The 10733-nt window shown below is 39.1% G+C and overlaps 1 protein-coding gene across 1 annotated transcript; it reads left to right on the top strand.

The window, feature by feature from the left end:
* The first annotated feature begins 657 nt into the window (after positions 1-657).
* mthfr (methylenetetrahydrofolate reductase (NAD(P)H)) lies at positions 658-7935 on the top strand. Its single transcript, XM_026925814.3, has 12 exons — positions 658-814; positions 1264-1507; positions 2406-2644; positions 2736-2846; positions 3065-3258; positions 3631-3881; positions 4043-4177; positions 4334-4514; positions 5432-5614; positions 5904-6005; positions 6115-6234; positions 7112-7935. The coding sequence occupies exons 2-12, from the start codon at positions 1269-1271 to the stop codon at positions 7325-7327; spliced, it is 1971 nt and encodes a 656-aa protein (XP_026781615.3). The 5' UTR covers positions 658-814; positions 1264-1268; the 3' UTR covers positions 7328-7935.
* Positions 7936-10733: the final 2798 nt, after the last annotated feature.

Raw genomic sequence — 10733 nt, 5'->3', positions numbered from 1 at the left:
TCTATGTGCATGTAACATTACATTACAGATAACAGACACAAACCTAAAATTATTATTTACATGTATTAATTAATATTAAAATGATTAACAGGTTTGGGATGCGGATTAGCTCTTAAAAACAAAACGCACAAACAAATAAATCATACAAATCATTAACAATTAAATATATTTTATTCATTTTTTAAAAACAAAGAAACAAAACACAAAAGTCAGATTGATGAGTACACAACATGACCTATTATAATAAATAAATATTGATTAAAAAATAAAGACAAACAAATATATATTAATGAATACTTTATTTGGAATCAATATTCCTTAACAAAGCACACACACACACACACACAGACACACACACATGATACACTTCCGTTGTGATAAACGCACTTTTATTGTTTACACTTTGTTGTTTAGCATTTTATTGTTCACTCTTGAGATGTATTTGAAACGATATGACTCTGAATTAAACAATATTATTCTGAATTTGATTTCACCCTCAGAAGAAATGTCACAACTTCTCACAACAACAGTGTTTACCCGTCAGAGGTATGTACCCCGACACACCTCTCCGGCCGGTCTGACAGCACGTCGCGCAGGTAGCCCTGCGTAGCACGCTTACCCATAATCCTCCTCTCTGCAAACGCGCACATGCCCCAGGCCTTAAAGGGGCTGTGTCCTGTCCTCTGAGACTCCGCCCACTCTGGCTATAGGACTATTTTCGGGCACATTCGGTGGATGCTGGACCCAGTTGGCAGAAGGATTCGCTCCCGCTAGTATATATTTATTTATTTAAATACCCAGGAACTTGTTTGAGGTAAACACAGCTGGTTTCGTTTTTTTTGTCTTTATTATAGACAGAGTTAGGGTAAGTGAGCTTGTGTGTTAGCTTTTCGGGCTAGCTGGCAAAACCCGTCGCGGCGCCTGTAGTGCGCGAGCGCACATGTTTCTAAAGATGCCGTCATTTTGTAAATGTTGGATTCAGTGTAGAGAGACAGTGTAGAGAGACTAGCTCACCCATCTCTTATTGGGTTATTTAATTTGTTAACGACAATTCTAAAAGGTGGTTAATCCAGCCAGTTAAAAATAATGTTGTCCTATAAATAACAGAAAGCTCATTATGGACCACTGACTCACGGCATTATGTAGTGAGCCTCCTCACTGTCGCTTTGTCTCATGCACATCATGAATTCTGAAATAGTTATTTGGAGCTGTGTAAGTTTCCTTCTCGCTTGTGTAGTACAACCGTGTATCATGATCGTTTAGGAATCATGGTGAACCAGCGGGAGGAGAATGGCTGGCAGTCGTTTAAAAGCGACTCGAGCGGGGCGAGTAACAGCGGCGAGAGCTCCAAGGAGAGCTCCAGGTGCTCGACTCCTGTCGGGGAGGCGGACCGCGGAAACCGGCTGAGGGACAAGATGAGGCGGCGCATCGAGTCCGGGGACCGCTGGTTCTCCCTCGAGTTCTTTCCTCCGCGCACAGCCGGCGGTGCTGTCAACCTCATTTCCAGGTGAGCTCTACATCTTTCACTGCTCCACGTGCGTTTCAGGGTTTTCCGCTTTCCTCCCACCTCCAAAACGCAGATGTACACTATGTGGCCAAAGGTTTGTGGACACCTGACCATCACACCCACATGTGGTTCTTCCCCAACCTGTTGCCACAAAGTTGGGAGCACAGAATTGTATATGTACTTGTAGGCTTTAACATTACAATTTCCCTTCACTGGAAATAAGGCATCCAAACCTGTTCCAGCATGACAGTTCCCCTGTGCACAGTGCAAGCTCCAGGAAGACATGGTTTGCCAAATTTGGAGTGAAAGAACAGAAGTGTCCTGCACAGATCCCTGACCTCAACCTCACTGTACACCCTTGGGATGAACTGGAACACTGACTGTACCCCAGGCCTCCTCACCCGACATCAGTTCCTGACCTCATTAATGCTCTTGTGGCTGAATGAGCACAAATTGCCACAGCCACACTCCAAAATGTAGTGGAAAACCTTCCCAGAAGAGTGGAGGGTATTATAACAGCAAAGGGACTAAATCTGGAATGAGAAGTTCAAAAAGCACATATGGGTGTAATGGTCAGGTGTCCACAAACCTTTGGACATATGCTGTATCACGGAGAAAGTACAAGACCTTAGTTTTCAGCTGTATGCCAATGAGCAGCATATTTTTTTTTTTTTCTTAATAAGCTTGCCCTTGGCAACCAGCGCTAAGCAGATGAAGTGATTACCTTGGTCCTTTTCAAGCCTTAATGTTACATAATGTACAGAGTCATGTTGGCTTGTTAATTAACTAGCAGAGTAAAGAAACAAAATAAACGTTGTCCAGGAGTTTGACTAGTTAGCTAAGTTGATAAGTGCATGTTAAAACGGTATAGAAGGGTATAATTTGCTTTCTGTTTTAGATTCGACCGTATGGGATCCGGTGGGCCTCTCTTCATCGACATCACTTGGCATCCAGCGGGAGATCCTGGCTCAGACAAAGAGACCTCATCCATGATGATCGCTAGCACGGCAGTCAACTACTGTGGCCTGGAGAGCGTGCTGCACATGACCTGCTGCAAGCAAACAAAAGAGAAGCTCACATTCTATCTGAGCAAGGCCAAGCACATGGGACTGAAGAACATCATGGCGCTGAGGGGAGGTTAGAAACCCAGTGGGACCAAGTGTTGAATCAGACTTTTGTGTGTATTATATGCTGTCACACAGTGGATGACAACAACATATCTATGCAGATCCAGTGGGAGCAGACTGGGAAGAAGAAGAAGGAGGGTTCAACTATGCTGTAGACCTGGTGAAGCATATCCGCAGTGAATTTGATGATTACTTTGACATTTGTGTTGCTGGTAAGTATTGTGTTGGTATTGTATTGACAGGTTCACAACTCTAATTCTGTACAGGGTCATGTTTTCCCTGATCTCAAACCACCTGATCCAGTCTATCAGCTAATTATCAAACCCTACATATGTTGGATCAGGTGAGCTGCGAGTTGGGAAAATTTGAAAATGTGTACAGTAATTTTTTTTTTTTTCCCCCAAAATGCCTCACTTTCTGTGATGACCAGGCTACCCCACTGGGCACCCAGAGGCTGAGAGCTATGAAGACGACCTTAAACGCTTAAAAGAGAAAGTGGACGCAGGAGCACACTTTGTTGTGACTCAACTCTTTTTCAGAGCTGAAACGTTTCTGAAATTCCTGAAGGACTGCAGAGCTATTGGCATCACCTGTCCCATTCTGCCTGGAATCTTCCCCCTTCAGGTACTTAAAACCAGCTGAACAAAATGTCAGTTTGAATGAAAAACCTGTCTTATATTGACAGTTCACCCTCAAATTGCATCAGTCTCAGTACCTTTAGCTGTAAAGCATGTAAAAATTATAGGCTGAATTAATTCACATGGTACTGAATCATATAACTACCTACAGAAGGGTCCAGAAGTTCCCTATGTTTTATTTAATTATTTATCAAAAGAGCTGATATTTGTTGTTATACCACAGTGCTTTTGAGATCTGTAATCTGATAGGTCAGAAAGTGTTGATTAATGTTCTATAACAACAGCTCTGACAGTAGTTCTTACACTGCTCCTGATTTATTGTATTTGAGAAGAATTTTACATATTTCTTTCTTCACAGGGTTATCACTCACTACGTCAACTGGTCAAACTGTCAAAGCTGGAGGTGCCAGAGGAAATCATGAAAGTGATCGAGCCCATCAAAGACAATGATGCTGCTATCCGCAACTATGGTGTCCAGCAGGCCGTGGAGATGTGCAAGGTGCTACTGAACAGCGGCGATGTGCCTGGCCTGCACTTCTATACACTCAACAGAGAGGTGGCTACAACTGAAGTGCTCCGACAGCTCGGCTTATGGGCTGAGGACCCTCGGTGAGCAAATCAGAGCTCCTTAGCCCCATAGTGCATTCATGCTGAAAAGAACAGCTGAAATTTGTCTCAGTTTTAAATAATGTTGAATGAGTATCAGCTGAGTATATGTTTTAGTATTTGTCTGTGGTGTGTTGTTGACTCTGAGGTAATCTTTTTAAAAGGCGACCTCTGCCGTGGACTGTCAGTGCCCATCCCAAACGAAAGATGGAGGACGTCAGGCCAATATTCTGGTCCACAAGGTCCAAAAGCTACATTTACAGAACGCAGGACTGGGATGATTTTCCCAATGGGAGATGGTACCTAGATACCTTTTTATGTTTATTATTATGTGTTCTAAATATTTTAACACCTTTTTATTTTTATAATAATTCAAATAGATTTAGCAAAACATCAATATCACTGTTTCATTCAAACACTTATGTGCTACATTATATAATTTGCTTCCATTTTAGGGGGAACTCCTCATCTCCAGCCTTTGGTGAGCTGACAGATTACTATTTGTTCTACCTGAAAAGCAAGTCCCCTAAAGAAGCCCTGTTAAAGATGTGGGGAGAGGAGCTAACGAGTGAGCAGAGTGTGTATGAAGTCTTCACCAACTATATTACATCACAGCCCAACCAAAATGGACACAAGGTAGATGGACAGTGATTGCAGATTTTTTTTTTAGCTCATTACAGAAAATTCCCAACTTAAATACAGCCTAAAGAGTCTGTATTGTTTTAAGATTTAAACCACACATTTTCTAAAAATTAAGACAGATTATGTCTATTATTATTATTATGCCCAAAATTAATCTTTTTTTTTTTTTTGGCAAATATTAAGCTTTTAATGTTCTTAACAACAAATCGTTGGTCAGAAAATTAGCAGGAATTAAACAAACGCACTCCTGAGACCTCCTGTGCGACCATTTGCTCGTTTACTTTTGCTGCAGTGCACTGTTTAGGGGGGAAAAGCTAGAAACAGGGAAATTCAATTTATATACTCGTACATGAAGGTAAAATCATGATAATGATTAAAAGGTTTTATGTAAAATTCAAACTAATGCATGTCTGGGTGTACAAAATTTTCCAAAAATATCTTATGGGATGCTTTTTTTTCTTAACTAAATAATGACTAATCTTTTATCTGCCACAAGGCTTAAACATTTAAAGAAATCAAAGGGAAAAGCTGTCCCATAGTTGTCCCTAAATTCCTTTATCTATTTGTTTAATTCTTGCTAATTTCCTGACCAAAGATTTGTTGTTAAGACCATTAAAAGATTAATATTTGGCCATTTTGAGCTTGGGCCATTTTTTTTTTGCCCAGGATTGTACATTACTATTAATCAGTTCTATAGAGTTTATGACATTGCAAAAATTACATAAGCTAACGTATAAGTGTGGAACATTCAAGTGTAGGTACATTCCCATATCTCAAATTCATGACTACATAAAAGTGCAGTCTACTAAATACTAAAACTAACATGGCATACTGCAGCTGGGTCTCTAATACAGCAGAAAGTAGAAACGATTTATAAGATTACATGATGTATATATTCGCATTTTAATTAGGTGATGTGTCTACCATGGAACGATGACCCTCTGGCTCCAGAAACAAACATGCTAAAGGAGGCGCTAGAGAAAGTGAATCGTAGAGGTATCCTCACCATCAACTCCCAGCCCAACATCAACGGCAAGCCTTCTTCTGACCCAGTTGTAGGTTGGGGACCCCCGGGAGGATACGTCTTCCAAAAGGTAGTGTATGGTGTGTATGGTATTCTGGAGGCTCGTCATCTTGCTTTGCCTCATATCCATTATTACCGTTCATGAAAACTGTTAGCAGATTGTTTAGTATTTATAATGCTATGTAAGATATTTCAGTTTCATTTGTTGTGTGTGGTTTTTTTTTTTTTTTTTTTTTTTTTTTTTTTTTTTTTTTTTTTTGAAATGGACTATTGAGCCACATTTTTTCAATTAGACATATTCATATTTAAACATGGACAATTGACCTATAATAAAATGCAATTTCTTTTTAAATCTGAAGGCTTACCTGGAGTTTTTCACATCAAGTGAAAATGTAACTGCACTTCTTAAAGTGCTGAAGAAATACGAACCACGTGTGAACTATCACATCGTCAACGTACGGGTAAGACACGTGTCCCTTTCTCTCTGCTTTTTCCACACTGTGACAATGTTCACACTACAGTTTCCCTCTTTGTATAATCATCTTTACATGACTTTAACTTCTCTTGCAGGGTGAGAATATTACAAATGCCCCTGATATGCAACCCAATGCTGTAACCTGGGGGATTTTCCCTGGCAGAGAGATCGTTCAGCCCACGGTGGTGGATCCAGTCAGTTTTATGTACTGGAAGGTGAGGAAAATTCCATATATGATCATTATATAGAGTGCTTCTAATCATATATACACTTTAAATCTCTGTCAGGTAATTTTTACAATAAAAATGTAAAAATTACCCTTGGCATGGTGGTTGGTTCTAGGTAGGCTGGTTTGAGTATTTCAGAAACTGCTGAACTGGGATTTTCTAGTGTCTAGAGTTTACACAGAAACAAAAACATCTAGTGAGTGGCAGTTCTGCAGTTGAACATTGGGGGGAAAAAAATTCTAATTTTCAACTGTCCAGTTTTGGTGAGTCTGTGCCCATTGTAGCTTCAGACTCCTGTGCTTGACTGACAGGAGTGCAACCCAGTGTGGTCTTCTTCTATTGTAGAACATCTGCCTCAAGGTTTGACATGTGTTCTGAAATGCTTTTCTGCTCAGTGGTTGTAAAGAGTGGATATTTGATCTACTGTAGACGGTGTGTGAAAATCCCAGATCAGCAGTTTCTGAAATACTCAAATGGCCAACAATCATGCCACACCCAGAGTCATTGAGATCATATTTTTGTAGCGTTTTTTGCAAGAATTTATGCATTGCTACCACATGATTTGCTAATTGCATAATTCCATGAATGAGCAGGTATACAAGTGTTCCTTATAGGTTCATTATATTCTTTGGTTATAAAGTTAAATCAGGATATTGGGATATTTCGAAGGGAATCTATTAGATTTTAAGGTCACAGATAACTTTACTCTCTTTTGTCCAGTCTGAAAGCTTCACACCTTTGCATAGCCTCTTATTTGTTGTCCAATAAGAAAGGACAGGTTGCTTGCTGGTCTATATATAATCTGAAAGGGAAATCACCTGTGGCTCCACTTGTCAGTGGTGATAATGCTGATTTTTCCCTACAGGATGAGGCATTTGCGCTGTGGATTGAGCAGTGGGGGAAGCTGTACGAGGACGAGTCCCCCTCCAGAATGATTATCCAGTACATCCACGATAACTACTTCCTAATCAACTTAGTGGACAATGATTTCCCCCTGGACAGCTGTCTGTGGCAGGTCATCGATGACATGTTCGAATTGCTAAGTGCACCTCCAGAAACTCTGGAAGAAAACAGTAATTAGCCAATCTGCTGCTGTTTTATTTTAGGACTTTATAAACACCCCACGCAGGCAGTTACTATAATGCCACTAATGTTTCAGTTACTATATATGATACTGTAAAATCAGTAAGCAGTACTTGGATTGAGAAGTCATTCATGTTGAGTGGACTATTTTTAAAACACTGTATTAAGAATTATGGTTATAAACCATAGTATATTAATATAATGCAAACTTATTTGCCTAAATTTCGAAAGCACTTAAATTAGTACTATGAGTTTAACTTGACTGCTTTTAAAGCTATTTATAAACAGTTTTAAGCTATTGCACAAGTCCAAAGTCTGAGGCTTTTGAGGCTGATTTGGGAACTTTTGCCAGCTGGAATACACATGCACACTAAGGCAAATGTGCTGTTTTTTTTTTAAAGAGACTGAATCAGAAGCGACCATCCAAGGCTGTGGATGTTGACAGTGATTGTGATTACTGTTATAATCTGACCAAAAAAAAAAATTGTTGCTTGCCATAGCCTTGAATCAGTTCATCCTCTATTTTTATGCTCATTTTGTTTTTTATTTCCCCAGTTTTTGCGGATTGCTGGTAAGTAACAGCAAAATAAAAAATAATGTTCCGCATTCTAAGACTCTGTTTATTTTACCTGAGTCATGTTTTTGTGTCATTTTTGCCACATTATTGCATTTATCAGCCATGTTATACAATCTGTGCCACTTTGTAACACCGCTGTAGATTATGGTATAGAATGAGAGTAAAGGTGAAACTGTATCACTAGAGAAGAATGATTGGGCTTGCTCTCATCAGCAGATGTGATGTCACATATGCTCACACTCTTATTTACACTCTTGTTTTATTTACACGTGTGTGTGTGTGTGTGTGTGTGTGTGTGTGTGTGTGTGTGATTATGATACATATACACACACACATTATATATGTGTGTGTGTGTGTGTGTGTGTGTGTGTGTGTGTGTGTGTGTGTGTGTGTGTAATATATTATATAATATATTACACACACACACTATTGTCACGTGTGTGTGTGTGTGTGTGTATATATATATATATATATATATATATATATATATATATATATATATATATATATATGTGTATGTATGTATGTATGTATATATACACATACAAACAAGTGACAATAGTTCAAAATAAAAAAAAAGACAAAAGGATGACAGATAAAGGCAACAAATAACGTGCTTTAAAAACAGATTTAACCAAGCATAAAAATATTTACAGTATTTAAACTTTAAAAAATTTATGATTTATGCCTCTGGTTGATTAAAATCTCATGATGCAACCTTACATCAGACTGCAGGAGTCTACAAATTCCTATTACAGCTCATCTATAAACTGACGTAGTTCCGGTGACGTCCTTCCTGTTTTTGAATCTGTTTGCCGGGAGATTCTCGCTTGCTTCAGCGTTTAAATTAAAAATTTTCCACTTTTCTCGCGCTACCAGGAATCTCTGTGCTATTCGTTAGGTCCGTGCTCTATTTTTTTTTTACTCCGCCTTTCAGTTTTTTCTTTTTTGAAGAAATCCTCAGCAGGAAGCAACGACAGACGTGTCGAGTCCAAGCTGCTTAGTTATTCTTCTTTTATCATCAGTAATAATGTTACTTGTGAGAAATGTAGAACAGTTAGCGCTTTGACGGACAGGGTTTTAGCATTAAGCTAATCTTGCTTTTAACTACGCGTACGCAAAATGGCTGCTGCGCGTATCGCGCGCGTCGCCTGTGCACGTCCTCGCAAATGAACGCTACGCGTCTGCGTGCTGCAGAAAAATAGTGCTCCATGACACCAATTAATCAGTAAATATTGCTGTAGGTGGTGTTGATGTAGCGTCAGTGTGGCAGAATTATAGGCTGAATCTAGCAGTATGTCTCCAGTCCACTTAAACAGCTTGTTGCTATTGCGCCCTTTCAGTATTGAGTACTCAGGAGCTGCTCCTGCATACTGTGGGGTGAATTCTGGTAAAGTTGAATGTTTGCAGCATTTATTTTCTGGCCTGTAATGTGTAATTCGAGGACAAAAGTAAAGACCTAAACCAACATGTCTCCCAAATAACCAAACATTACTGAATTAAAATGGGTTTCAGTCAGTTTTGACAAAAGGGTAAACCAGTTCTTCTTTAGAATTTGACATAAACATTTTCCAGTCAACACACTTCAGAAATGCATCGTGTGTGGGATCATTTGTTTTATTAATGGCAAGAAAGTTTTAGACATTGTGGAAATTCAAAACCTGTCCCAGTATTCTTCAGTGGTTAGCTTCGCTGGGATATTATAGATTTAAAGTTAAAAACTCTACTGAAGTCATAAAAGACCCTGATGCTTGTGTTGAAGATCCTTTCAGCATACTCAGTGCTGTTTGTCTTTATAGCATACAGTTGTGGAAGAGTAATGACTCATAATCACACTATCTGGTGACAGAAAAGGATGGGCTCCTCCCAAAATCTCTTCCTCATGTCACCGTAGGGAGTTTTTTCCTTGCCACTGTTGCCTCGGGCTTGCTCATCAGGGACCTAAAGCGGCATTGTGACCATTGTTAAAAGTGCTATATAAATAAACTTGAATTCAGTTTATTTGAATCATGAACTGCCATGTGCCAGACTCTACCGGTCTGATGGCTTAGCTAAAATGAGCTCAGTCATGCATTTGACTATTTGTATGAATCAGAGCTACTGCTAACAGCTGTTCTTATCCTATAATAGAAAGTAAACATCTCTCCGTGGCTGTGTTTTTAACCTCTAAACCATTTTGGCTTGTGACACATTTGAACAGGAGTAGGATTTAATAAAATAGGGTAACTGAGAATGTGAATGTGAACAAGAATATGAATATGTATATCCTGGAGTTTTTGAGCAGAAAGTTACAGGAGACTGATCAAGCTCCATTTTGTCTGCAGTTATTTTTCATACATCTTCACTGTGATTACTTGTTTTTCTTTTTAAGTTAAAAAAATTAATCTTTTATTTTTTAAGTTCTTTTATCATTATACATATTGTTTATCTTATCCTTTGTCTAGTTTTTTTTTTATCTTTTATGTAAACTACTTTTAGATTTTGGACTATTATTATGTAGTTGACTAACAGGTGCATTTGTGTCTGTATCCACATTTACTTGTGCTTATTCACTTTTTCTTGGATCAGGCTTGTTGCTGGGCTTTGCCTCACTCACTTGAAGAAACAGGCATTCTGTTTGTGGGGTACCAGTGTGAGGGTGGTTTTCTCTCTCTGTGTGGGTGATGTCGGGTCTAGATATGCTTGTGAGAGTGTAAAATGGCCTGGGTTAACCTAACTAAGCTCACTGACCTTTTATCTACCAACTGACTCACAGTCCAAGCTACACTACTCCACATGTGCGTTGTTTTTATTTGTTTACTGTGTTAGAGGGCAGGATGATCTAACA

This window comes from Pangasianodon hypophthalmus, chromosome 8, assembly GCF_027358585.1.
Source record: "Pangasianodon hypophthalmus isolate fPanHyp1 chromosome 8, fPanHyp1.pri, whole genome shotgun sequence".
NCBI classification, from domain to species: domain Eukaryota; kingdom Metazoa; phylum Chordata; class Actinopteri; order Siluriformes; family Pangasiidae; genus Pangasianodon; species Pangasianodon hypophthalmus.
The sequence above is the reverse complement of the archived record's forward strand: the minus strand, read 5'-3'. Positions and strand labels throughout refer to the sequence as shown.

Excerpts from the sequence above, each read along its gene's own strand:
- mthfr (XM_026925814.3), top strand. The coding sequence starts at position 1,269 with ATGGTGAACCAGCGGGAGGAGAATGGCTGGCAGTCGTTTAAAAGCGAC. Across the intron at positions 3,882-4,042 it reads TTATGGGCTGAGGACCCTCG|GCGACCTCTGCCGTGGACTG; the intron begins GTGAGCAAATCA and ends TCTTTTTAAAAG. Across the intron at positions 5,615-5,903 it reads GAGGATACGTCTTCCAAAAG|GCTTACCTGGAGTTTTTCAC; the intron begins GTAGTGTATGGT and ends TTAAATCTGAAG.